This window comes from Rana temporaria, chromosome 1, assembly GCF_905171775.1.
Source record: "Rana temporaria chromosome 1, aRanTem1.1, whole genome shotgun sequence".
NCBI classification, from domain to species: domain Eukaryota; kingdom Metazoa; phylum Chordata; class Amphibia; order Anura; family Ranidae; genus Rana; species Rana temporaria.
Window position 1 is genome coordinate 622,829,779 of NC_053489.1, and position 25,229 is coordinate 622,855,007.

General features: G+C 42.4%; 1 protein-coding gene across 2 annotated transcripts in view; it reads right to left on the reverse strand.

The window, feature by feature from the left end:
* Positions 1-11,363: 11,363 nt before the first annotated feature.
* Positions 11,364-25,229, reverse strand: part of LOC120924395 (piRNA biogenesis protein EXD1-like) — a 147,026-nt gene continuing 133,160 nt past the window's right edge. For both annotated transcript variants that reach the window (XM_040335341.1, XM_040335340.1), the window contains 4 exons: positions 24,140-24,220; positions 21,751-21,894; positions 20,652-20,843; positions 11,364-13,970 (listed from right to left, as the gene is read on the reverse strand). In XM_040335341.1, the coding sequence (XP_040191275.1) occupies positions 13,560-13,970; positions 20,652-20,843; positions 21,751-21,894; positions 24,140-24,220 (828 nt within the window). In that variant the 3' untranslated portion in view covers positions 11,364-13,559. The remainder of the gene's footprint in view (positions 13,971-20,651; positions 20,844-21,750; positions 21,895-24,139; positions 24,221-25,229) is intronic.

A 25,229-nucleotide genomic window follows, 5' to 3' on the forward strand; every position in this document is an offset into this window, starting at 1 on the left:
GAAGAGGGGGGACAAGGGAGTAGTGGCTGAGGCTAACCCTATGGCGTCTCCACTCAAAAAGGACTTTCCTGGACTATCTCGGTACTGATAATGAACAGAATACAGTATAATATAAAAATAATTAATTTATTATGAAACCAAATATACAATTAACATTCTAAAAAATAAACAAAAAACAGATGCTCAGGGGTCACCCAAGGGACATTTGTAGTTATAATTTGATAGATTGGTCAGAGTCTCGACTAGTTTCGCGGTAACCTGCTTCCTGAGGAAGCGGGTTACCGCGAAACTGGTCAGAGTCTCGACTAATCTATCAATTTACAACTACAGATGTCCCTTGGGTGACCCCTGAGCATCTGTTTTTTTTTATTTTTTTTAGAATGTTAATTGTATATTTGGTTTCATAATAAATAAATTATTTTTATATTATACTGTATTCTGTTCATTATCAGTACCGAGATAGTCCAGGAAAGTCCTTTTTGAGTGGAGATGCCATAGGGTTAGCCTCAGCCACTACTCCCTTGTCCCCCCTCTTCCCCGCCTTACTTGAATAATTTGGATGATGGTATGTTTTTATTTTTCATTATGTCCTTTTAAATGAAGCCATACTCCAACTTTTTGCATTTCCCAATAGCAGATCATGATCTGAAATATCAAACTATCTCCCCATCCCCACTGTCATTTGAGGAGAGCACATCCTCACAAAAAAAGTTTTGGGATATTGACAATGGCACGTACCCTGGCTTTACATGCCATTAAGGCATTAATTGATTTGGTCATGAGGGCTGCACACCTCTCTTGCCAATCATCAATCTGACTAGCGTTGAACATACACGCTCCAAAGCAATTGCTAGCTGGTCTTTTAATACCTTATTTCTGCTTCTGCCTTCTCCCTCCTTTGTGATTCAGTTTAACGATCATGAAGAAAGTACCAAACCACTGTGGACACTGTCCTCTTCTGTGCTTTACTTAAATCCAACCCCTTAAGGCTAAAATATACAAAATGATCTGAGACTTTATCACCCCAAGTCTTATTCAAAGGAGAAGCATACTTTGCAAATTCTTTAGCAAGAGGCTCCCACTGATTGGCTTTGGCCCAGATCGGCAAGCTGTACACTCCCCTCTGAACACTAGAAACCTCTGCAGCCTTGCTTTTCCTGAAAAGCTTATGCAGAATTTTTACCTAGCATAAGCTACACAACATACCACATAAAAACAGGTCTGCTTCAATTGAACTTTAGCGCAGTTCGTGGACACGAGCCCCCAATTGCTTTGCTTTGGTCTATCTAGTAAGGTTACTTTGCGATATAAGCAATGAAGCTTAGACCTCTGCAGTGTATAAAATGTGCTTTTACTATACAAAAATGCTGTACATACAAAACTATTACAATATTAGGAATACAATTCAAGACTGACAGATAACAAGCAAGATGCCTAGCAAATGAGCAGAAACTATGGTCTGTATTAGAGCTGCACAATTTTGGCTAAAATAAGAATCACGATTTTTTGGCTTAAAATAAAGACCACGATTCTCACGGTGTAACATTATCTTTCACATTATACAAAAAAAATTGGGCTAACTTTAATGTTTCGTTTTTATTTTAATTCATTAAAGTGTATTTAAAAAAAAAATTGCGTTTGAAAGACCGCTGTGCAAATACAGTGTGACATAAAATATTGCAACAACCACAATTTTATTCTCTAGGGTATCAACCACCATTTTATCCCATGTTTGGGTGTTCCAAGTAATTTTCTAGCAGAAAATAATGATTTTTACTTGTAAGCAAAAAATGTCAGAAAAGGTTTGGTCTTTAACCACTTGCTGACGGCCGTACGCCTGTGCCATCAATACCACCTGTGCCATCAGTACCACCTGTGCCCGCCTGTGCCACCAGTACCGCCTGTGCCATCAGTACTGCCCGTGCCATCAGTACCGCCCGTGCCACCGTACCACAGTACCACCTGTGCCCGCCTGTGCCATCAGTACCGCCCGTGCCATCAGTACCGCCCGTGCCACAGTACCACCTGTGCCATCAGTACCACCTGTGCCCGCCTGTGCCATCAGTACCACCTGTGCCATCAGTACCGCTTGTGCCATCAGTACCGCCTGTGCCCACCTGTGATCAGGGCCCATCTGTAACACCTCAGTGCCCATCTGTGCCGCCTCAGCGCACATCTGTGCCGCCTCATCCGTGCACATCTGTGCAATCAGTACACATCTGTGCTGCCTCATCAGTGTTCCACCACCTCAGTCCCCATCTCTGCCACCTCAGTCCCCATCTCTGCCACCTCAGTCCCCGTCTCTGCCCATCTGTGCCACCTCAGTGTACATCTGTGCCACACACACCGCCAGCAATGTCAAAACGTCGTTATTCCTTACAGGAGGCATTTCAGATTATTTCTGCACCTGATGAGAGCAATGTGGAGCTCCCTGTTTCTGATTCCCAATCGGATTCGGACGTAGACTATGAGCCAGTCTACACCAGTGGAACAGCGACAGGCTCAGAGGGGGAAGATGGTCAGCCCGCCAAAAGAAGGCGCTCTGGTGAGGAGGCAGTGGCATCCACCAGCACCGACATGCCATCCACCAGCACCGACATGCCATCCACCAATACTGAAGTGCCATCCACCAGTACCGTCGTGCCATCCACCTCTACCGAATTGCCATCCACCAGCACCGCAGTACCCCCAGCAACAAAGGCCAAGGACCCATGCCAGCCTTCCCTATGTCCTTCAGTACCCCCTGTGGCTTCCTCCAAATTCCGGAGAAGCCAACATTCCCCCTTTCACTGCCCAGCCAGGAGTCCAGGTAAACACGGACAATTTTTCCCCAATTCAATTTTTCGATTTATTTTTCCCTGAGGAACTGCTTTCTAGCATTGTGGCCCAGTGCAACTTAGGCTTCTTTCACACTATGGATTGTATGTCCGTTTTATAATATCCGTATTACACCTATTAATGGACGTTTATTAACGGATTTAATAACGGATACATACGGATAAATATTTTACCATTCTTCCTTTATTGAAAACGGATAATGTTTATCCGTATATATCCGTATACATCCGTTATATCATTCCTTTCTAACGTCCGTTAATAAAAAACATTTCACCCTTTCTTGAAGTCCAGCTCCAGAAGTTGTATGGATATTCAGGGGAACCCCGCCGTCAATTTAAAACAAAAATGACGTGCGGTTCCCGGTAAATATCCATAACCAGACCCTTCAGGTCTGGTATGGATATTCAGGGGAACCCCGCCGTCAATTTAAAACAAAAATGACGTGCGGTTCCCCCTAAATATCCATAACCAGACCCATTATCCGAGCACGTTGACCTGGCCGGCCGCAGAAAAGAGGGGGGGACAGAGTGCGGCCCCCCCTCTCTCCTGAACCGCACCAGGCCACATGCCCTCAACATGGGGAGGATGTCCCCATGTTGATGGGGACAAGGGTCTCATCCCCACAACCCTTGCCCGGTGGTTGTGGGGGTATGCGGGCGGGAGGTTTATCAGAATCTGGAAGACCCCTTTAACAAAGGGGACCCCCAGATCCTGACCCCCCCCTGTGTGAAATGGTAATGGGGTACACTGTACCTCTACCATTTCACGAAGGAAGTAAAAAGTATTGTAAAAAAAACACACTGACACAAAAGAATAAAGTCCTTTATTAAAAAAATAAAAAAAAAACTCCAGCGCTGAAAAATCCACTCGTTCCCGGCTTCCAGCGTTGTCCTGATCCTGCGACGGGTGCGGGTGATCTCCCGCGATTAGAAGATCCAGCGTCGGGTGATCTCCGCTCCGGCGATGTGAAGATCCATCCATCCGGCGCAGCAGCATCCCGGACCTCCTCTCACCGCTGGGCACAGCCCAGCGAATGAGCGGCTGAAGCTGTGACATTTCTTATATAGAGGAGGCAGAGCCACCCGTCACGTGACCCTGCCCCCTCTGACGTACCTCTGCTACGTCACTGGGGAAGACCAAGAAGAGGAAAGACCAAGAAGAGGAAAGACCTTTCCTCTTCTTGGTCTTCCCCAGTGATGTAGCAGAGGTACGTCAGAGGGGGCAGGGTCACGTGACGGGTGGCTCTGCCTCCTCTATATAAGAAATGTCACAGCTTCAGCCGCTCATTCGCTGGGCTGTGCCCAGCGGTGAGAGGAGGTCCGGGATGCTGCTGCGCCGGATGGATGGATCTTCACATCGCCGGAGCGGAGATCACCCGACGCTGGATCTTCTCATCGCGGGAGATCACCCGCACCCGTCGCAGGATCAGGACAACGCAGGAAGCCGGGAACGAGTGGATTTTTCAGCGCTGGAGTATTTTTTTTTTTTTTTAATAAAGGACTTTATTCTTTTGTGTCAGTGTGTTTTTTTTACAATACTTTTTACTTCCTTCGTGAAATGGTAGAGGTACAGTGTACCCCATTACCATTTCACACAGGGGGGGGGGTCAGGATCTGGGGGTCCCCTTTGTTAAAGGGGTCTTCCAGATTCTGATAAACCTCCCGCCCGCATACCCCCACAACCACCGGGCAAGGGTTGTGGGGATGAGACCCTTGTCCCCATCAACATGGGGACATCCTCCCCATGTTGAGGGCATGTGGCCTGGTGCGGTTCAGGAGAGAGGGGGGGCCGCACTCTGTCCCCCCCTCTTTTCTGCGGCCGGCCAGGTCAACGTGCTCGGATAATGGGTCTGGTTATGGATATTTAGGGGGAACTGCACGTCATTTTTGTTTTAAATTGACGGCGGGGTTCCCCTGAATATCCATACCAGACCTGAAGGGTCTGGTTATGGATATTTACCGGGAACCGCACGTCATTTTTGTTTTAAATTGACGGCGGGGTTCCCCTGAATATCCATGCTCAGTAAAATTAACGTCCATTAACATAACGGACATTTACGGAGACATTTACTAACGTCCATGTGCCATAGACTTCAATGTTAAAATATAACAGACGTTAATATATCCGTTACTTGCAACGGACAAAAAATTTACAAAAAATAGTGCAAGACCCGTCACATATTCCGTTATAACTAACGTCCGTATGTTATAACAGAGTATTACGGATCTTTACGGAACATAAAAAAATCCCATAGACTTTAACCACTTCCATACCAGGTACTTACGCAGCTTCCCGCCCAAGCCAATTTTCAGCTTTCAGCACTGTCGCACTTTGAATGGCAATTGCGCGGTCATGCTACACTGTACCCAAACAAAATTGGCGTCCTTTTTTCCCCACAAATAGAGCTTTCTTTTGGTGGTATTCGATCACCTCTGCGATTTTTTTTTTTTTGCGCAACAACTAAAAAAAGGCTGAAAATTTGGAAAAAAAATTACGTTTTTATTTTTTTCTGTTAATTTTTTTGTAAATAAGTTTTCTCTTTCAATTACGGGCACTGATATGGCGGCACTAATGGGCACCGATGAGATGGCACTGATGGACATCGATGAGGTGGCACTGATTGGCGGCGCTGGTATGCGACACTGATGGGCACACATAGGCGACACTGATGGGCACACATAGGCGGCACTGATGGGCACACATAGGCGGCACTGATGGGCACACATAGGCGGCACTGATGGGCACACATAGGCGGCACTGATGGGCACACATAGGCGGCACTGGGCACTCATAGGCGGCACAGATGGGCACTCATGGGCGGCACTGATGGATACTTATGGGTGGCACAGATGGGCACTGATAGGTGGGCACTGGGCATGGATGGGCACTGTGGGGTGGCACTGGGGTGGCACTGATGGACACTGGGGTGGCGCTGATGGACACTGGGGTGGCAGCACTGATTTTTGCCAGGTTGCCAGTCAGTGCCCATTTGTGGGCACTGACTGGCATCTTTTTTTTTTTCTTTATGCTTTTTTTTTTTTTTTTTCTGTCATTTTTTTTTTTTTTCTGTCATTTTTTTTCTTTTGCCCACCCTGGTGCTCCAGGGTGGGCATCCCTGGTGGTCCAGTGTGGCGATCCGAGGGGGGGCTGCGCTGATAAACAATCAGCGCTAACCCCCCCTGTCAGGAGAGCCGCCGATCGGCTATCCTCTACTCGCGTCTGTCAGACGCGAGTGAGGAAGAGCCATCGGCGGCTCTTCCTGTTTACATCGTGATCAGCCGTGGTTGGACACGGCTGATCACGTGGTAAAGAGTCTCCGCCGGAGGCTCTTTACCGAGATCGGAGATGCAGGGTGTCAGACTGACACCCCGCATCACCGATCGCCGCGATGCGCGCCCCCACGGGCGCGCGCGGCATGAAATCCTGCAGGACGTTCTAGAACGTCCTGTCAGGATTTCATAACCACTTCCCGGACGTAAATCGGCCATAGGCCGGGCGGGAAGTGGTTAATGATATTTTATAAAGGACGTATAACTTCCGTTTTTTAACATTATCTGACGGATTTTAAAACGGATTATTAAAACGGATTTATTTTGTAGTGTGAAAAGGGCCTTATATGCCCAACAATTTATCACCAAGAACCCCACATCGTCCTATGCCCGTCCCTTCCAGTGGAGAGACCTTACAGTGGATGAGTTCAGGATTTTTTTAGGCCTCACTTTTTGCATGGGACTCAACCCAAAAAATGAAAAACATTCCTTTTGGTCAAAACGCCCCATTTACCACATGCCAATTTTCTCCACAACAATGCCCAGATCCCGATATTTTATAATCATGAGGTTCCTCCACTTCAATGATAATACACAGTGCCTTCCCCGAAATGACCCCAATTTTGACAGGCTTTTCAAAATTCGCCCCTTATTAGATTATTTTTCGCAATTATTCCCCCAAATATATACCCCGGAACAAAACGTAGGTGTCGACGAGTCCCTAGTAAAATTTGGTGGCCGACTTAAAATCAAACAATTTATACCCAGCAAAAGAGCCCGCTATGGGGTGAAGGTCTACAAACTTTGCGAACGAGCCACAGGGTACCTGTATTCCTTCTTGGTGTACGAAGGGAAGGACACCCAGCTGAATCCCCCCGATTGCCCAGACTACTTGGGATCAAGTGGGAAATTTGTCTGGCAACTTATCACCCCCCTCCTGGATAAAGGATACCACCTGTACGTGGACAACTTTTATACGTCTCTTCCCCTGTTCCACAACCTGCACCGAAAGAAGACGCCAGCATGTGGCACCGCCAGAAAGAACCGGAAAGGCTTTCCGCAAAGCCTTGTGAATACAAAGCTGAAGAAAGGGGAATCGGCGAGTCTGCGCAACAAGGAGGTTCTGGCAGTGAAGTGGAGGGACAGAAGAGACGTATACATGTTGTCGTCCATCCACAACGATTCTTTTGTTGAAACCCGCAGAAGGCGTGGCACCACCATCCAAAAACCCACCTGCATTCGGGACTACAATTCGTTCATGGGGGGAGTCGACTTAAATGATCAAATGTTGGAACCGTACCTTGCCACAAGACGCACGTACCATTGGTACAAAAAGGTAGCAATTTATTTTTTTCATTTGGCCGTCTACAACTCCCATATTATTTACCGCAAATCCACCCAAAACCCCCTACCCTTCCTTGGCTACCTGGAGGAAATTACCACTTCCCTGATATTCCCAACCAACCTACCCCAAAACATCCGATCAGATGTTCTAAGTCGGCTCTCCGAACGGCACTTCCCGGATAAGATCCCTCCCACAGCATCAGGCCGACGAGCTAAAAAAAAAAATGTAAAGTGTGTACCAGTGGAGGAGTCAGACGAGACACAGTTTATTATTGTGCAGAGTGTCCTTCACAACCAGGCCTCTGTGTAACTGACTGTTTCAAACGTTACCATACTAAACTAAATTATTAGTTTAGTATGGTAAACGTAATCCTCCATTCCTGCCTTCTCACCCCTTATGCCACTGCCTGCTTTGTAACTGACCCCGGCTTGTTATTGGACCACCCTTCTGCCTAATGGTTTTGTAATATCTCTGCCTGATGTGGAATTGACCCTGGACTGTTTTTTGACCATTCTTCTGCCCAACGATTTTGTAATACCTCTGCCCGATTTGGAATTGACCCTGGACTGTTTTTCGACCATTCTTCTGCCTAACGATTCTGTACTGCCTCTGCCTGATATGGAACTGACCTTGGACTGTTTGACCATGTTTTTGCCTGCCTCATGGACTGATCTTGTACCCTGCTACTGGACTAGTGGGATTCAACACAGGGGTCTCACATATGTGAGGGGCTCCAGAAAAGTTTTTCTAGATGAAGAAAACAATTTTTTTGTTTTTTTCATCCTAGATTAGGGTCTGGTTGCCCGGAGGCTTCAAAGAGATTTGGGTGGGAGAAGCCTCTACCCCTGTCCCCATTCTGTCCTGAACGAGGCCCTCCTTCTGCCTGCTGCCTGTAGGACCTATGCCATCATGCCTCTGCCTGTTGCATGAACTGACCACCTGCAGTATCCCTGCCTGGACGTTGCTGACCAAGTCCCTGCCTGCTGCCTGGACCAGTGCTATCCTGCTGTGTAGAACTGCGCTACTATTACCAAGGTAATCTTTTGTTTACGCTTTGCTCAGCATAATGTATTTTGGGGTGTAATTCTTGGTATGTGCATGCTATGTGTCTCTGGAACACCTTACGGTGTTCCTTGCATGCTGGATCTCTATATGTGGTCAGGCTGTGTAGAAGTCTCACACATGGGGTATCGTTTTACTCAGGAGGAGTAGCAGAATGTATTTTGGGGTGTCATTTTTGCTATGTACATGCTATGTGTTGGAAATATCTTATCCATGGACAACTTTGTGTAAAAAAAAATGCGTTTTCATTTTTTTTCCACATATTCCAAAAACTTCTGGAAAAAAATGAACCGTTCAAAAAACTCATTATGCCTCATAGATTATACGTTGGGGTGTAGGCCTTCAAACGTGTAATAGGTTGTCAACTAGTTAGATGTGCAATTTATGCTCCTAAAACCCCTGATGGCGCTCCCTGCATGTTGGGCATCTGTATGTGGCCAGGCAGTGAAAAAGTCTCTCACATGGGGTATCGTTTTACTCAGGAGGAGTAGCAGAATGTATTTTGGGGTGTTATTTGTGGTATGCACATGCCATGTGAGAGAAATAAGCTATTACGACACTTTTGAGAAATTTTTTAAATAAAAAATAAAAATCTTAATTTTGCAAAGTGTTTTGGGAAAAAATTACAACTTCAAATAACTCACCATGCCTCTTACTAAATACCTTGGGATGTCTACTTTCCAAAAAGGGGTTATTTGGGGGGCATTTATACTTTCCTGGCTTGTTAGGGTTTCAAGAAATGAGATAGGCCTTCAATACATCAGGTGTGATCAGATGTGATAATTTATTATGATTTGCACTATAGCTTGTAGACTCTAAAACTTTCACACAGATCAAATAATTTCCAAAAAATGTGGGTTATTTTTATCAAAGACATGTAGCAGTATAAATTGTGGCCAAAATTTATGAAGAAAAATTAATATTTTGCAAAATTTTATCACAGAAACTAAGAAAAAAACATTTTTTTTCTAAATTTTCGGTCTTTTTTCATTAATAGCGCAAAAAATAAAAAACCCAGAGGTGATCAAATACCACCAAAAGAAAGCTCTATTTGTGGGGAAAAAAAGGATCATTTGGGTACAGTGTTGCATGACTGAGTAATTGTCATTCAAAGTGTGAGAGCCCTGAAAGCTGAAAATTGGTCTGGTCAGGAGAGTGTTTAAGTGCCCAGTATGGAAGTGGTTAAATGGTTAAACCTCCCTCATTTACATGCCGGAGTTCTTTCCTTTGATGGCGTGTTGTGATAAAACTTGGCAGGCTGCCTGGATTTTTTTTTTCCAGCTGTGAGAACTCTGCACTTGTTAGAAAGAATCGTGACATGCTGTTTTGAAGATGGGGAAAGGAAAAATATTGCAATTTTGATTCTTAAACAATTAATCATGTAGCTCTAGTCTGTAAACAGTAGAAATATGCTTAAAAGTTACTAACTCAGGTTACTGTGTGTTCATGATCTCTGTAGCCAACGAGGACTTAGGCTTAATCTATTAGCAGTTGCTGGAGAACAGATGAATCTTCAGGTATAGCTCCTTCTGGCTGATACAGACATTCTTTAATGTTATGACTTTATGGAGTCCTCCCTGTCAGCTTATACCCGATGACCTTTTATTGGGAAATTTCAGGTTGTCAAGCTTTTTTGTAAATTACAGTTACGAACTATTTTACTGTAGTTACAGAACAACAGACTGCTCCAACTGTACATGGGTGTGGCCCGCTTTGGAAAAAGTGAGCATAATGGGAGAAGCATTCTCCAATTCACCCTCTAGATGGCACTTTTGTATCATACCATAGGTTGTATATGTCAGAAAAGCCAAGCCATTTGCCTAGATTACAGACTTGTTTGTCATAATTACAGAGACAACGGTCAACTGAAACGGGAACAATAGTTCATTGCTCCCATTGTATCAAACAGCATTTGTTTGAGAAGTCCACTCAAACAATCAAAACTAAGCTGATTTCCGTTTCTTTGACAAACTAATTAACAGATTGTCTCATTTACAGTTATGTCTGATTTAAAAAAATCATACTGTATATACTCTAGTATAAGCAGAGTTTTTTTAGCACATTTTTATTGTGCTGAAAAAGCCCCCCTCGGCTTATACTCGAGTCCTGCTGCCTCACTGTGTCCATCTGCAGCCTTAGGATTTCCCGGCGCTGCGATGTGCAGTCTAGTCGATGGCCATGCAGTGTAACAAAGCCCCGCCTTCTCCTTCTCCTCGTCCGTGATAGGTTGAACACTGAATCACTGCTGGGAAACTGAGTCTGTGTTCCATCATGGATGAAGACGAGGCGGGGCTTTGTTACACTACACGGCCGCCGACTAGACTGCATATCACAGCACCGGGAGATCATAAGGCTGCAGATGGGCACAGCACCAGTACATGAGGCAGGGAGATGGGCACAGTGAGGCATGCAGATGGGCACAGTGAGGCTGAGGCATGCAGATGGGCACAATGAGGCTGAGGCATGCAGATGGGCACAGTGAGTCTGCAAATGGGCATTGTTGACCCTCTTTTCCACTTACAGTAGCTGCTGTATTTTGCATCCTAGGCTTATACTCAAGTCAATATGTTTTCCCATTTTTTGGTGGTAAAATTAGGTGCCTCAGCTTATACTCGAGTATATACGGTATATTATATTTATCAAACGCAACACATCTATCCAACAAAAAGTTTTGGCTTCAGTTCTACTTTAAAACCTGCAGCATCTAGAAGACCATACCAATGCCTGCTTGTGTGAGTGCCAGACTAAACACTTTCAGTTTATTAAGCTTCAAAATAATAAAAAATAACTTTACTATAAAGAAGTATAACAAAACTTTATTGAAAAGATGTAACATAATATGTAACATTATGTTTAAATTTACAGTGTAGTGTAAGAGGTCCAATAACCAGCATTACTTTCAGATTCCAGCATCAATAAAACATTTGAATGTCAAGTTAAAACATCACAAAAAAGAAAAAAAGGAAAAGTCTGCAAGATCTTATATTTGAAATCACATAAAAGAAAGAAAAATAATGTACTCACTGAAAAACTCTTTTCAATGAGGGACCCAAGAAGTCTTTCATCTTTGGATTATAAGGACAGTGTATGGGACACTGGCAAACAAAAATATTGTAGACCAGCCCAACATGACCCCTCCCACCATGCCCCTCTTTTGTACCAAGGCAGTACTGAGAGCATGAAAATTAACACCGGGGAACAGGACCTGTGTCTTCAATGAACTACAACACAAGGATTTTACAGTGAGTACTCTTCTATTGATGAACACAGAAGACTTTCACCCTCAGGACAGCCAAAAGCTGTCTAACTGAGGGACAGGCAACACAGCAAACGCCAACAAGCCCAACCTAATAACAACTGGGGACTACCTGCCACTCAAAGAGCTGCCTGAGGGACCTTACACCCAAAGCTGGAATCGGACAGAGCACAACTGTCCACTTGAAAGAATATAGAGGAAATGTAAACAGAATACCAGTAAAATTAGGTTAGTCTTTTCCCAGCACAGCTGAAGAAACCATGTCTTTAGTCCTAGGACACTAGCAAAAAAAACAAAACAAGGCAGCCTAGGAGTAGGATTGGTTATCCTGGGCTTAACTAGAGTCTTTTATTTGTCTAATCCTCCTGTAGACAGTTGAAGGTTGAAGCGGCTGTAATGTGATTGCATTGCCAGGACAGTGAGACTTGTGGCACTGATTGTAAACAAACACCGGAGGCCGTCAGATCTTGGTAAGTATGTTTCTGGGGATGGGAAGGGTGTGTTAAATTAGGTCAGGGGAAAAAGGGGCAAAAGGGATAAGTGCACTTTGCTGGAGTTTCACATTAAAGGATAATAGCACTTTAAAACAAACACTCTTTTAGTGCTAGATAGAATAGAGGTGGGTTAGAACCTTGGTTTTATTGCTGCTTGCATTGGAGAGATTTCACCCACTCATTTTAATGTTGACAATAGTCATAAGGACAGAAAATGAAAGAAATCTAAAATGTTATCCTCAACACCAGAGGAGTAGAGGGTAATCTCCCATGCTTTGAAAACAGATGTCATGAGTGAGATTTTCCTTCCCTTTGGGGAGATTTGCTTTCACTTCCTTTTGTGTCTCTGGGAGAGGAAGTAAAGACAAATATTTGTTAATGTCCAAAGAGCAGTAAAAATCTGAAATGGTTCTAACCCTAAGCCAACAGAAAGAAACTGTTTTAGAGTACTTTCCCACCAGCAGCGTGCATTATAGCATAACAGCTGCTGTGTACTGTAAAGCAGTGGTGAAATATGTTGTAAATACACATCACACTGGTAACTTTTTTTTTACGTTTTTGAAATGTCACAGGAAGACATTAGGGTGTATTTAATAAAGGAAAATAGACACTGCAGTTTTCAAGTGCAATTTCTCAAGAACTTCGTAAATAAGATGAAGCTTCACTTTACAACGACGACCCACAATCACATGCAACGAAACAAAAAAGCATTTTTGCTTCCACATGATTGAAGGATTGAGTCAACCAAGCTTCTCCTCATTTACTAAGCTCTAGAGCAAATGCAATTGGAGAGGCGCAACTGTGCACAATCAATTTTCCTTTAGTAAATCCACCTCACTGCATTAATCTTTATTCATCGCAGCGCATTACAATGTGGTGTAGTGCATTGCAACACACTGTTGAAAAAAAAGGCAGCTTACCCTATTTTTTCAGCAGTGCCGTGATGTGAACTCAACTAATAGGACAAATAGCCAATTGCACTAGGACTGCATTGGGCAAGGCTGCCCAGGACACCCAAATGAACCCAACCATGAGCTGAAGTTTAAACTACTTAGTAACTTAACCAGACAAGCATGAAGCCACCTGACAGGCACAACATTTGCCTTAGTAATTCACCAAGGGGTGAAGAAAGAATGTACATGTAGGAGGAGCATGAAAGCTCCTGCACCTTTAAAAACAAGACAGCTTCAATATTTTTTAAAAAGTGCTTCTATGGGTTTTATGGGGTACTGGTGTTTATAGAAGACTGTTAGCTCAAATATTATGAGGTTTTATCAAAACATGTTTTGGAAATATCAGTTATGCCAGGCAGCTGACATGCGTACATGTGGAATTACAGTGGAAGCAAGGGGCCCCGGTGTTCTTGGTATTTGTAGAATGGGAAAGCGCAAAGAACTCAAATTCAGAGCGGCCAAACATGGAGGGGAAGGATGCATTTGTCCAACAGGGGGAGCTTGACTTTCAGGCTCAGTTTGGACTTGTGCTCTCTCTGTGCAGACTGCAGACCTGTCCTTGTCAGATATGGGAAGGATAGATTTCTCATTATTTTCAGGGCCATTGCCACATTTAGGAACTTGCTGTTGGTTTCCAGGCGAAAGCAGTAAACCATTATCGCCTGCAGCATACTTTTTCAGAGCCTTCTCTCTTCGTTTTTCTTGCAGGTCTTTCAGCATTTGAAAATCTTCAGAAAGCCGGGATTTGGATAGCTATAAAATATGATACATTAAAAGATGATTTAGGATACAAAGAGATGTATATGTGTGTATATATTAATATTAAATATACATACTAATATATATTACACACACACACACACACACACACACACACACACACACACACACACACACACACACACACACACACACACACACACAATAAAACAAGGAAATATACTGCGCTAAGAAAAAAACTTGATGAATAAAAATAAGATAAGATAATAAACAATACCACACAAAATAATAAAAAATTAATTAAATATGCAGTGACGTTAGTGCGTGGCTCCGCCCTTACATGTTTCATCATAAATTACGTTCTCGAAGGGCACGGGCGACGTTCACCTCTCTTATGCGCACGGGAGAGCAACCAAGCCTCTCTCTCGTAACGCCGTAACCAATAGGATTAGGCCGCATTACTTTCACTGATATACAACCAAGCCTCTCTCCCATAACATGGAAAGCATTAGAACTAACTTGCATTACGTTCTAATTGCCAGAGAAAGGGGGGTAGGACAAAGACACCGGAAGCGGCATATCGTGAACATATCACAGTGACACAGATAGGAATATCCTGTGTCAACCTGCCTTGAGCCTGCTCCATCAGTGTCATCCTTACCCTATCTCTGGTCAACATAAATTAAGCAATATAACCTTAAAACCATACATAAAAATTAAGTACAAAAAAGTTTATTATATAAACATATTAAGCTAGATCCACCTGCCTATCACTATGCATGTACATTACTAATAAGTTGGCACACAAGCAGGGGACCCCACCCTCTTAAATACAAAGATAGAATAGCATCAGGAATAATCTATAAATGCGTTTACCTCTATATCTACATTCAAGCCCAGGCTGGAGAAATTTAACACGATATATCCAACTCATTTCGAGTTTCAAAATGGCTCTCCTTTTAGACCCCCCTCTCCAATGAGGCTTCAACGTATCGATAGCTATAAAGGAGGTACCACTAGGGCAGGGATCCTCAAACTACGGCCCTCCAGCTGTTGTGGAACTACACATCCCATGAGGCATTGTAACACACTGACATTCACAGACATGACTAGGCATGATGGGAATTGTAGTTCCTGAACAACTGGAGGGCCGTAGTTTGAAGACCCATGCACTAGGGTCTCTATCATGCACCTCTCTATAGTGACGGGATACTGAATGTTTTTAAAAACCCCTTCTTATGTTCCCTATGTGCTCATTGACCCTTGTCTGAAAGGATCGAATCGTACGACCGATATACTGTATTCCACATGGGCAGATCAAAAGATACACCACATGGGTGGACGAAAAAGTAATAAAACATCTAATCTTAAATGTCTGAGAAGTGCTGTTAGATGTGAAGCACAAGGTTTTACGCTCACTGGTTGCATTTAACGTACATACAGCACATATCTTGCATTTATGATACCCCACTAATTTGTGAAAAGACATTGGTTTATTATTAGGAGGGTCACAAACTCCAGGGGCAAAAGAATCTCTCAATGAGGGGGACCCCTCTAAACACGACTTGGGGCTGTACCGGGACTGGGGCTCTGTTAGAAAGATTTCCTCTCACTTCCTGTTCTAGTGACATCGATTTACCAGAAAGAAAGTCAACAGCAACAAAGGAAAACATATTTATTTATTATATGTAAAGGCTTAGTTAACCTAAGAAAAACTGTAAAGGTCCCCACTGTACTTACCTATGGCAATCCTCAGCTGTCTGCCGCAGCCGCTCCACCAATCCATGGATTTGAAATCTCTATTGCTCTCTTCTTTATCCAGCACTGCCAGGACAGACTAGAGAGATTCTGATTGGTCAGAGCTGTCACATGGACTGAAATCCATCCCAGCAGTGCAGAACAGAGAAGAGAGTGAGCAGTGGGGATTTCAAATCCTTGGACCGGTGGAGGGGGTCCAGTGTTAGTTCACCTTTACACAGTCCCATAACCCTCCCCACCCCCGGTCACTCGCCCGCAATAGGGCCTACAGATAAATAGACAGATAAATAGACAGATAAATAGATAGATCGATAGATAGATAGATATTGGGTGGGAGGGGGAGAATGAGAGATAGATAGATAGACAGACAGATAAATAGACAGACATTGGGTGGGAGAGAGAGATAGATAGACACTGGGTGGGATAGATAAATAGGTAGATAGATATTGGGTGGGAGGGAGCGATAGATAGGTAGGTAGACACTGGGTGGGAGGGATAGATAGATATACATTGTGTGGGAGGGAGAGAGAGATAGATAAATATACAGACAGATGAGAGAGGGATTTACTGGTGAATGAGAGAAGCATTTGCTCCGATCAGCACTCAGCAGTCCCCTATCCCCCCCTCCCCTCCTCTCCTGCCAGGCACATGTAGCAGGGGGCAGAACTGAAGCAGGACACCTTCCAGCTTCCCATCACAGAATACTGCAGTGCTATGGACAGGTGTCAGATCACCACATTACAGACAGGCAGGCAGATAGATTGTACCTTTAGCAGCAGCAGCGGCGGTGGAGGTGTCTGCTCCTCATGCTTCCTCCGCTGGGCACACTGGCACAGTGAAAAACGGAAGTGACGCAACTGTTAATCAAAGCACCCGGCCGTAGTAAATAATACTACGACGCTGGGCGCGGATGTTGATCGGCGCGATGGCATGCGCCTCAGGTCGGGTTTAAAGCCTGTAAATGAAGCTCCTCATCTGCAATCTTGTGATTACATAGACATTGCGTTTCCCACAGTGCAGCGCCCGGCAACAGAGCACTTAAAGTGGTAGTAAAGTCTTTACTACCACTTTTACCTACAGGTAAGCCTATAATGCAGCAGCGCATGCGCAGCGGGATCCTCGGCTAAAAGGCCAGGCAGCCGCCGGACCTTGCCGGAATGAAGTCTCCCGCGTGCATGCATCGCCGCTCCAGCCAATCACAGCGATGGAACGGCGATAACCGTAAGACACGCCGAGGCAAGATGACATCTCGCTCAGGGTGGACCAGGCAAGTTCTCTACAGCTCGTTCCAAGGTAAGTATTTCATAATTAGCTAGTATGCGGTGCATACTAGCTCATTATGCCTTTTGCCTTTCAGGTGTAAAAAATAAAAAAATATTGCGGGTATACAACCGCTTTAAAAAGGACCCTTCTTAAAAAAAAAAAAAATATTCTTAAAGGGACAGTTTTAAATATTTTTTTGTGACTGCCTGGGAGGGGGACAGCACCCGGCGCCCCCTAGGGAAGGGCCACCACTGCCTTTACAGAAAAACTGTAAAGGTAATCTAAGCCTTTAATGAAGGGATGGCTGGAACCTCTGAGCTTTTTATGGCCGTGTGGCAAGAGAGCCGTGTGGCAGGAGAGTAAGCCAGGAGGCTGAAGTATTTTGTTTGTATAAGATACAATGGTGAATGGTGAAAGGTGGGAAACCTGTACAAGACACTCAGGAAAGAGCGCCGTTTGCGGTGCAGCGAGTGGGGGGCATGCAGTCTCCAAATGCCCTTTGTCCCAGGCTCCAGAGCAAATTTACCTAGCAAACCAAAGTTCTGCATCTGTGTTTGGGAAGCCTGCTATGAGTGCCAGGAGCGAGCAACAGGCTTACCCAAAGTTTGAAAGGAGTGTGGTTGCCTATAGCAACACCTGTGATGTCAGGTCTGTGAAACCTAAGACAAAGATATTGCCTACAGAGGATTGTGGCAAGTAAAAAGTAACACTGCTTCATGGAGAGAGAAGTCTACGTGTTTTGGAGAGCCAGCAAAGTGCAGCTGGGAAAGCACTGTTTCCGTTAGCAACAGGAGAAAATGTGCCAATGGGAAGGAGGATCTACAGGGAAGAAGAGGTGGCCCACCATCTGTTTGGAGAAAGGAGGAGCTACAGCAGGGAAGTGGTTCCGCTTTCCCTTATAGGACAGGAGTGAAGTTCTTCAATGCCTAGAATGTGGTCAAGTGGGTCACCGTATTTTTACTTGCCCAAAATTTTGGAATACAACTGAGCATAATGAATTTGAGGAAAAGCCTGCACCTGCAATCCCAGGTTCCTGTTCCAATGTGGTGGCTGTTGCTGATAGGAACAGAACAGCTGTTTTTCCTGCAGGGGACGTTGGAGCGTCCAAGAAGGCTGAAATATTGCCCCGTGTCCATGTGAGGGAATTAGCCTGTGAGAGCACAGCCAAGAAGGGACACGCCCTCAGTTCAAGTGTTCATCACCTGCTAACTCTAATGGTAAAGACTAAAGTGGAACTAAACCCTCCTATCTATTACAGCCAAGGAAGCTGCCATCTTAGCTCTTGGCTGATCCAAAGTTGCCATGGTGCTGCACATCAGTTATGACACCAGCCATTTGATGGCTTGACAGATCAGTTAAAAGCATAAAAGTCACAATTTATGGCATAGTCTGAAAGTAATGGATTTGGGAAACTATTAAAGCAATGGGAACAATTCTGTAACTGCTTATAAAGTGTTTGCTGGGAGTTTGGCTTAATTTTTTTAGTCAAACCCTTTTAAATCTGCTAGTCTAACACTCTCTTCTCGAGACGGACAATGCTGCTGTCCAAGAGTGTTTCTGTTGCTTCTCCACAGGGTGGAACAGGAAGTGTGTTAGTGGTCGAATCACTAGGTGAAAAGAAAGAAAGAAAGAAAGAAAGAAAGAAAGAAAGAAAGAAAGAAGCCACCAAATAGGATTAGTAAGCTGCAATGAATTGCATTTTTATTTTGGGTTAAAAAAAAAAAAAAAAAAAAAAAAAAAAAAATCGCTTTCATTTTCATGCTGCACAAATAGCAAACATTCCCAAATACCATGTAAGCCATGAAATTCCACCATGGGTAGTAATTGAAACCATTGATAGCGACCCAATCTCTACGTATACCAAATCTCATATGGTCCACCTCCTCTAACCACAAAATAATCGACAATAAGGTTACTAAACATACAATCACTATTTGGGAAAGATTTAAAATGACCCAGGGTTTACAATCCCCACATGTACCCGTTATATCTTTCATGAGAAACTCAAAGTTTTACCCAGCCCTCACATTTCCTAGAACCTTCACAAGATGGATTTCAGCGGGTCTAACACAATGTTCTGACTTTTTAAAACCTGCCTCATTTAAAACATTTCCAGAAATACGTGAAAGTCATAAACTTCCGGCATCAGAAATTTTTCGCTATTTACAAATTAAAAATGTATTTGCACCATATTTACAAGGTATAGATAAATTGAGTGACATGACGCAGTTTGAACGAATATGTAAACGAGATCCTCATTCAAGAGGACTCATTTCAATACTATATAGCCAACTAAGTACTAAGCTTACCGCAAAATTACCTTCATATGCTGAAAAATGGATGAACGACCTTGGTTTCAATATAGATATATCTACCTGGAATAAAGTATGGTCAAATACTAAAACGTCCTCCCAAAATATACTTGCTATGGAAACAAATGATAAAGTTCTCATGTATTGGTATTTGGTTCCTGTTCGAATAGCAAAATTTGCTCCCCATTATTCCCCGCTTTGTTTTCGCGGATGTGGTGATCCGGGAACACATTTACATATTTTCTGGGAGTGCCCCGTTACAAAAAATTACTGGAAAGAAATATTCCTTATGATTTCAGCAGTTTTCAAGAAATCCATTACTCCTGATCCGACTACTGCACTCCTAAATTTAAAACCGGATTGTATTTCCTATGCTCAATTTAAACTGTTCCTACAAATCACCACAGCCGCAAAGCAAAACATCTCCAAAGCTTGGAAAACAGCTACGCTTCTAGTTTCTGAAACCAGAAATACAGTACACCAAGCCATGCTCCACTCAAAATCAGAAGCCATAACCAATGATTCTATAGACATATATGAAACAATATGGAACCCATGGGTGACCTATACTATCTCATCTAACCCAGATGATTCTCTATTGAGACCTTGGTAGGATATTGTAAGCCAGTAACATTCTGGATACAGTCTATCTATATTATTACTATCTCTATTATGTAACGATCCCGGATCCTTTCCTCTATCCTGTACTCCCTTTCCTATCCTATTGTTTTCATCACTTTCCACTTTTTATACTCCACATTCTGTCCTTTCTTTTTATCTCTCACTTCTTCAAATATATAGCGCAAGCTATCTCATTATATAAAATGGTAAATGTGAATATGCAAATACGATATCTAATTTTGCTCCTATTGTTTTAATATTTAACATGAATAAGATCCTTCTCCCCCTTTTTAGCCAGTTTTTGAACCGATTCATTGCTAAAATTACAATTGCTCCATAGCCATAGTTCATATCATAATTATATCCGGTTCCATTTATATCACAATATTCGATAATATTTTATATGGGTTCAAATGCAATAGACCAACATGATTGGTTTGACTATAACCTGCTTTAATGATTCCTTTAATATTCCTCATAGGATCTACAAATATTTATTGGATTTTTCTATGTTTCAAATACTCTTATTACATGATACCATTTTTATTTTTCTGTAATCTTTTATTGTCAATTGTATCTACTGTTTTCTCTTTACTTTAAACCCATTAAAATAATTTGACAAAAAAAAAAAAAAATCGCTTTCATTTGCCTGCTTGCCTTTGTCCCCTTGTAGGTATATTTGCAAGGAGGCTGTAGGAGCAATCCTTGTGTCAACAAAACAGATACACAAGTTGTTACGGTGACGTTATTGCTGGCTTACCTGGGTCCAGTTTGGTACATTCTCATTGCTTTGTGTGTACACCTTGATAGAACTATTGACCAAAGAAAAAAAATCGGCCATCATGGCATTTATCATGGGAGTGCGCAATGACAAAACATAGGATGCCTCCAAAACCAAAGCTTTCTGCAGAGGTAGAGGAATTATGCACAAGGACCAAAGTGGATTATTATCCTGTTTTTGAGACACAAAACCATGTGTTAACAATAGAATACCAAGCGTAATGACAAAAATTGTTATAATGCAAAAGAATGAGCCTTATGAGTAATCACACTTTTTTTACTTGCTCTGAAATAATGTACTAGTTGAATTCCATGGGGGACACAGATCCCACCCCAATTTTTTACTTGATGTGCTTCTTCCCCTCCCACCCCCAACTGTTTTGTTACGGACCAAAGAGGCAGATTGTTCTGCATTACTATAACCCACAGGGGAAGTACATCTTTCCTCATTATCCCACATCCTGTTGGCAGGGCATATTTTCAGGTGTGTTACAGTGTCTCCCAATGAATGGTAAAATAGCTACAATTTCCCCCCCCCCCCCCCCCCAAGACATTTTATTGAGTATTTCAAAAGTACAGTTCAGTCAAAGTGATACAACATACCGGATAGCCATCAAATCACATTGGATTTTACAATAAGAGTTATAACAGTATACATGGTATTCTACAGCAACAAACCTGTAATATTTATCTTGGTAATAAAAAGTGAAAGATATTCATACATAGTACGTCAATAAGAAAATAGAACGTCCAGGTCATGCATTGTAGGAACAATAAGAACATTAGGGGCCCCCCCGAAACCCGCCCACCCCTTAACGGGAACAGTCTGTGGGCGGCGAGGGGGGGGGGGAATAAGTGTCGAGACCTCAGATATAACATTGGATATTCCAGGGGGAGCGTGGAACGTTAACCCTCCCCAGGAAATACAGTCTTATCTAGCCAACAGAGAGAAAGTGGTGTGTTCTCCAGATCATAAGAGAGCGTCCACATTAGGGCTATACGTAAGGGTGTTTTCATTGGTCAATTTCATTGAGGGGCCCGCTAAAATAGCTATAATTGCACGTAAAGCATTTGTTTACCTTCATAATTCCCTGTGAGTGTGATAAGAAAGAGATCTGTGACGATGGCAAGTTAAGTCGTTTTGTTAAGCATTCTTCTAAAGTGCTTGGGCACTGAGGAAGTAAACCGCCAGTTTCTTTTTGAAAGAGAAAGATATCAGCCACCTAAAAGAGAGACAGTAAATACATATAATGTATATAACCAGTTGCAAACTATACATTTACACACGTCCAAAAAAAAAATCATCAATGTACACAGAGTGTGTCTAGTATGTCCACTCTTTCTGCCATGCTGCCAGGTACCCCCCTGTCCTATTATCCGGCAATTCAGCTCTGATTAATCACAACTGCATTTCTGGGTGCACAGAGAAGGTCTCGGCAGCAGGCTCTGTCAAAAAAAGAAAAAAAAGAAAAGCAGCCTGGCAATGTTTATCAACAACATTGCTAGGCTCCAAATACAGAACGCTACAACGCTGTCTCTGGAGAGGTATGGACTCCAGAGACAGAGATATAATTTTGCCCCTGTACAAATCATTAGTAAGACCTCATCTGGAATATGCAGTTCAGTTTTGGGCACCAGTTCTCAAAAAGGATATCGGAGAACTGGAGAAAGTGCAGAGAAGGGCAACCAAACTGATAAGAGGCATGGAGGAGCTCAGCTATGAGGAAAGATTAGAAGAGCTAAATTTATTCACTCTTGAGAAGAGGAGAATAAGGGGGGATATGATCAACATGTACAAATATATAAGGGGTCCATATAGTGAACTTGGTGTTGAATTATTCACTTTACGGTCAACACTGAGGACAAGGGGGCACTCTTTACGTCTAGAGGAAAAGAGATTTCACCTCCAAATACGGAAAGGTTTTTTCACAGTAATAGCTGTGAAAATGTGGAACAGACTCCCTCCAGAGGTGGTTCTGGCCAGCTAAGTAGATTGCTTTAAGAAAGGTCTGGATTCTTTCCTAAATGTACATAATATAACTGAGTACGAAGATTTGTAGGTAAAGTTGATCCAGGGTAAATCCGATTGCCTCTCGGGGGATCAGGAAGGAATTTTTTCCCCTGCTGTAGCAAATTGGATCATGCTCTGCTGGAGTTTTTTGCCTTCCTCTGGATCAACTGTGGGTATGGAGTTGGGTGTATGGAATTGTACTGTGTTTTTAATTTTTTTGTGGTTGAACTTGTGTCTTTTTTCAACCTGACTAACTATGTAACTATGAAACATTGTTCCATTTTGTAACTTTCTGTGTTTTTCATCTACAGATCAAAGGGATGAACTTCGATCTGAAGATGAAGTCAGTTAAATCAACCCAAGTAAAAATGTATATAATATAATAAATTTATATATATATATATATATATATATATATATATACATATACATACATACATACATACATACACACACATACATACATACATATACACACACACATATACATATACACACACACACACACACACACACACACACACATTTATTTTTTTTTTTTTTTTAGTTAAATGTTCCTCTAATCAGCACTCCGTATTCTCCTTCATTCAATTATAATTCTCCTGGTTATGTTTTTTGTTTTTCTCTTTTTTAATAACTAATGTTTAAACTCTTGTTTTTTGTTCAATAATATTTACACGTATCACACAAAAAAAAGAGCAAAATTAAAAAAAAAAAAAAAAAATCTACTTTACTTCATTTTATAAATAACTTTGCAATGCTTTTTACTGAAATCATATTTTTTGTGTGGTTTTAAACAGGACAAATTACAAAATAGTTTTTATGTGCACTACCACTATTACTTTACTTTCTTCTCTGATGCTCCCCTTCTTGCATTGTCTCCAGAACATGTCCGAATAAGGCAGAGTTAGTGGAGTCAGCCTGCACATGCTCAGTTTGGTGTGTATTGCTAGAATTTTTTATTTTTTTTACTTCCTCTTTAAAGTATCAGCAGGGTGGCTGTTGATCTTGTGGCTCTCAACCACCCAAAAGAAACAGAGCCACAAGTGTGCAGTACGAACATGCTCTGTTGACATATTTCAATCACGATGGCAATGGACAGCACTGGCAACAGTGCATGCCAATGCATGCAGTAAGCATTGCACAGTAATACAACGAACATTGCCTGCATAGTTCCAGTAAAGGGGTGGAATTTTTTTGCCACTTCTGCAAAGCACTTTCCAGTAAAAATTAAGCTTATGAAGCTTATTACATACAATTTAGTTATATCAGCAAAATTGTATACTTCAAAAGGCAAACTTGTCTGTCTTCCCATTTGTATACATGCCCGCACGTGTAGAGTTAGTTGATCAAATCAGTATAAGAGAAATAGTACTTCTGTATACCAGGCCCCATCTATTGCAGATTCACTAACCAACCCTTAAAACATACATGCACCCAACGTTCATAAAGCTAACCTGAGTGTCAAACACATTGCTGACTTCAACCCCATACTTGTGATAGAGGCAGTCTGAAAGCCCACGGCAGTCGTGAATCACCTGTCATAGATCAAGATATAGATAACCATCAAGTAAATGAAATGTAAACAGTAGTGTGCAAACCAAAGCATGCCTGCATCTACACACAGTACAAGTAAATTAGCTAAATATGCAAATTCTATAAAATATTGCATCTTTGTCAATGATCAGTCTAAAACTATTACAAATGTCTAGATTTGCTTATAAAAGATAGATTTGTTTAATAAAGAAGTATTTTTTTACATACAGGCAAACTGAATTTAGTAAATAGACTCCATTGCATCAAATATTCACACAAAAACATTAAATTAGAAAGCTGTATGCAGTTTAACCACTTAACCCCCGGACAATATTGCTGGTCAAAGACCAGAGCACTTTTTGCGATTCGGCACTGCGTCGCTTTAACTGACAATTGCGCGGTCCTGCGACGTGGCTCCCAAACAAAATTGGCGTCCTTTTTTTCCCCACAAATAGAGCTTTCTTTTGGTGGTATTTGATCACCTCTGCGGTTTTTAGTTTTTGCACTATAAACAAAAATAGAGCGACAATTTTGAAAAGAAAAAATATTTTTTACCATAATAAATATCCCCCAAAAATATATTAAAAAAAAAATTTTTTTCCTCAGTTTAAGCCGATACGTATTCTACATATTTTTCGTAAAAAAAAAATAAAAAAATTGCAATAAGCGTTTTTTAATTGGATTGCGCAAAAGTTATAGCGTTTACAAAATAGGGGGTAGTTTTATGGCATTTTTATTAATATTTTTATTTTACTAGTAATGGCGGCGATCAGCGATTTTTTTCGGTACTGCGACATTATGGCGGATACTTCGGACACTTTTGACACATTTTTGGGACCATTGGCATTTTTATAGCGATCAGTGCTATAAAAATGCATTGATTACTATAAAAATGCCACTGGCAGGGAAGGGGTTAACACTAGGGGGCGGGGAAGGGGTTAAGCATGTTCCCTGGGTGTGTTCTAACTGTAGGGGAAATGACTGTAGGGGAAATGACTGATCGCTGTTCAT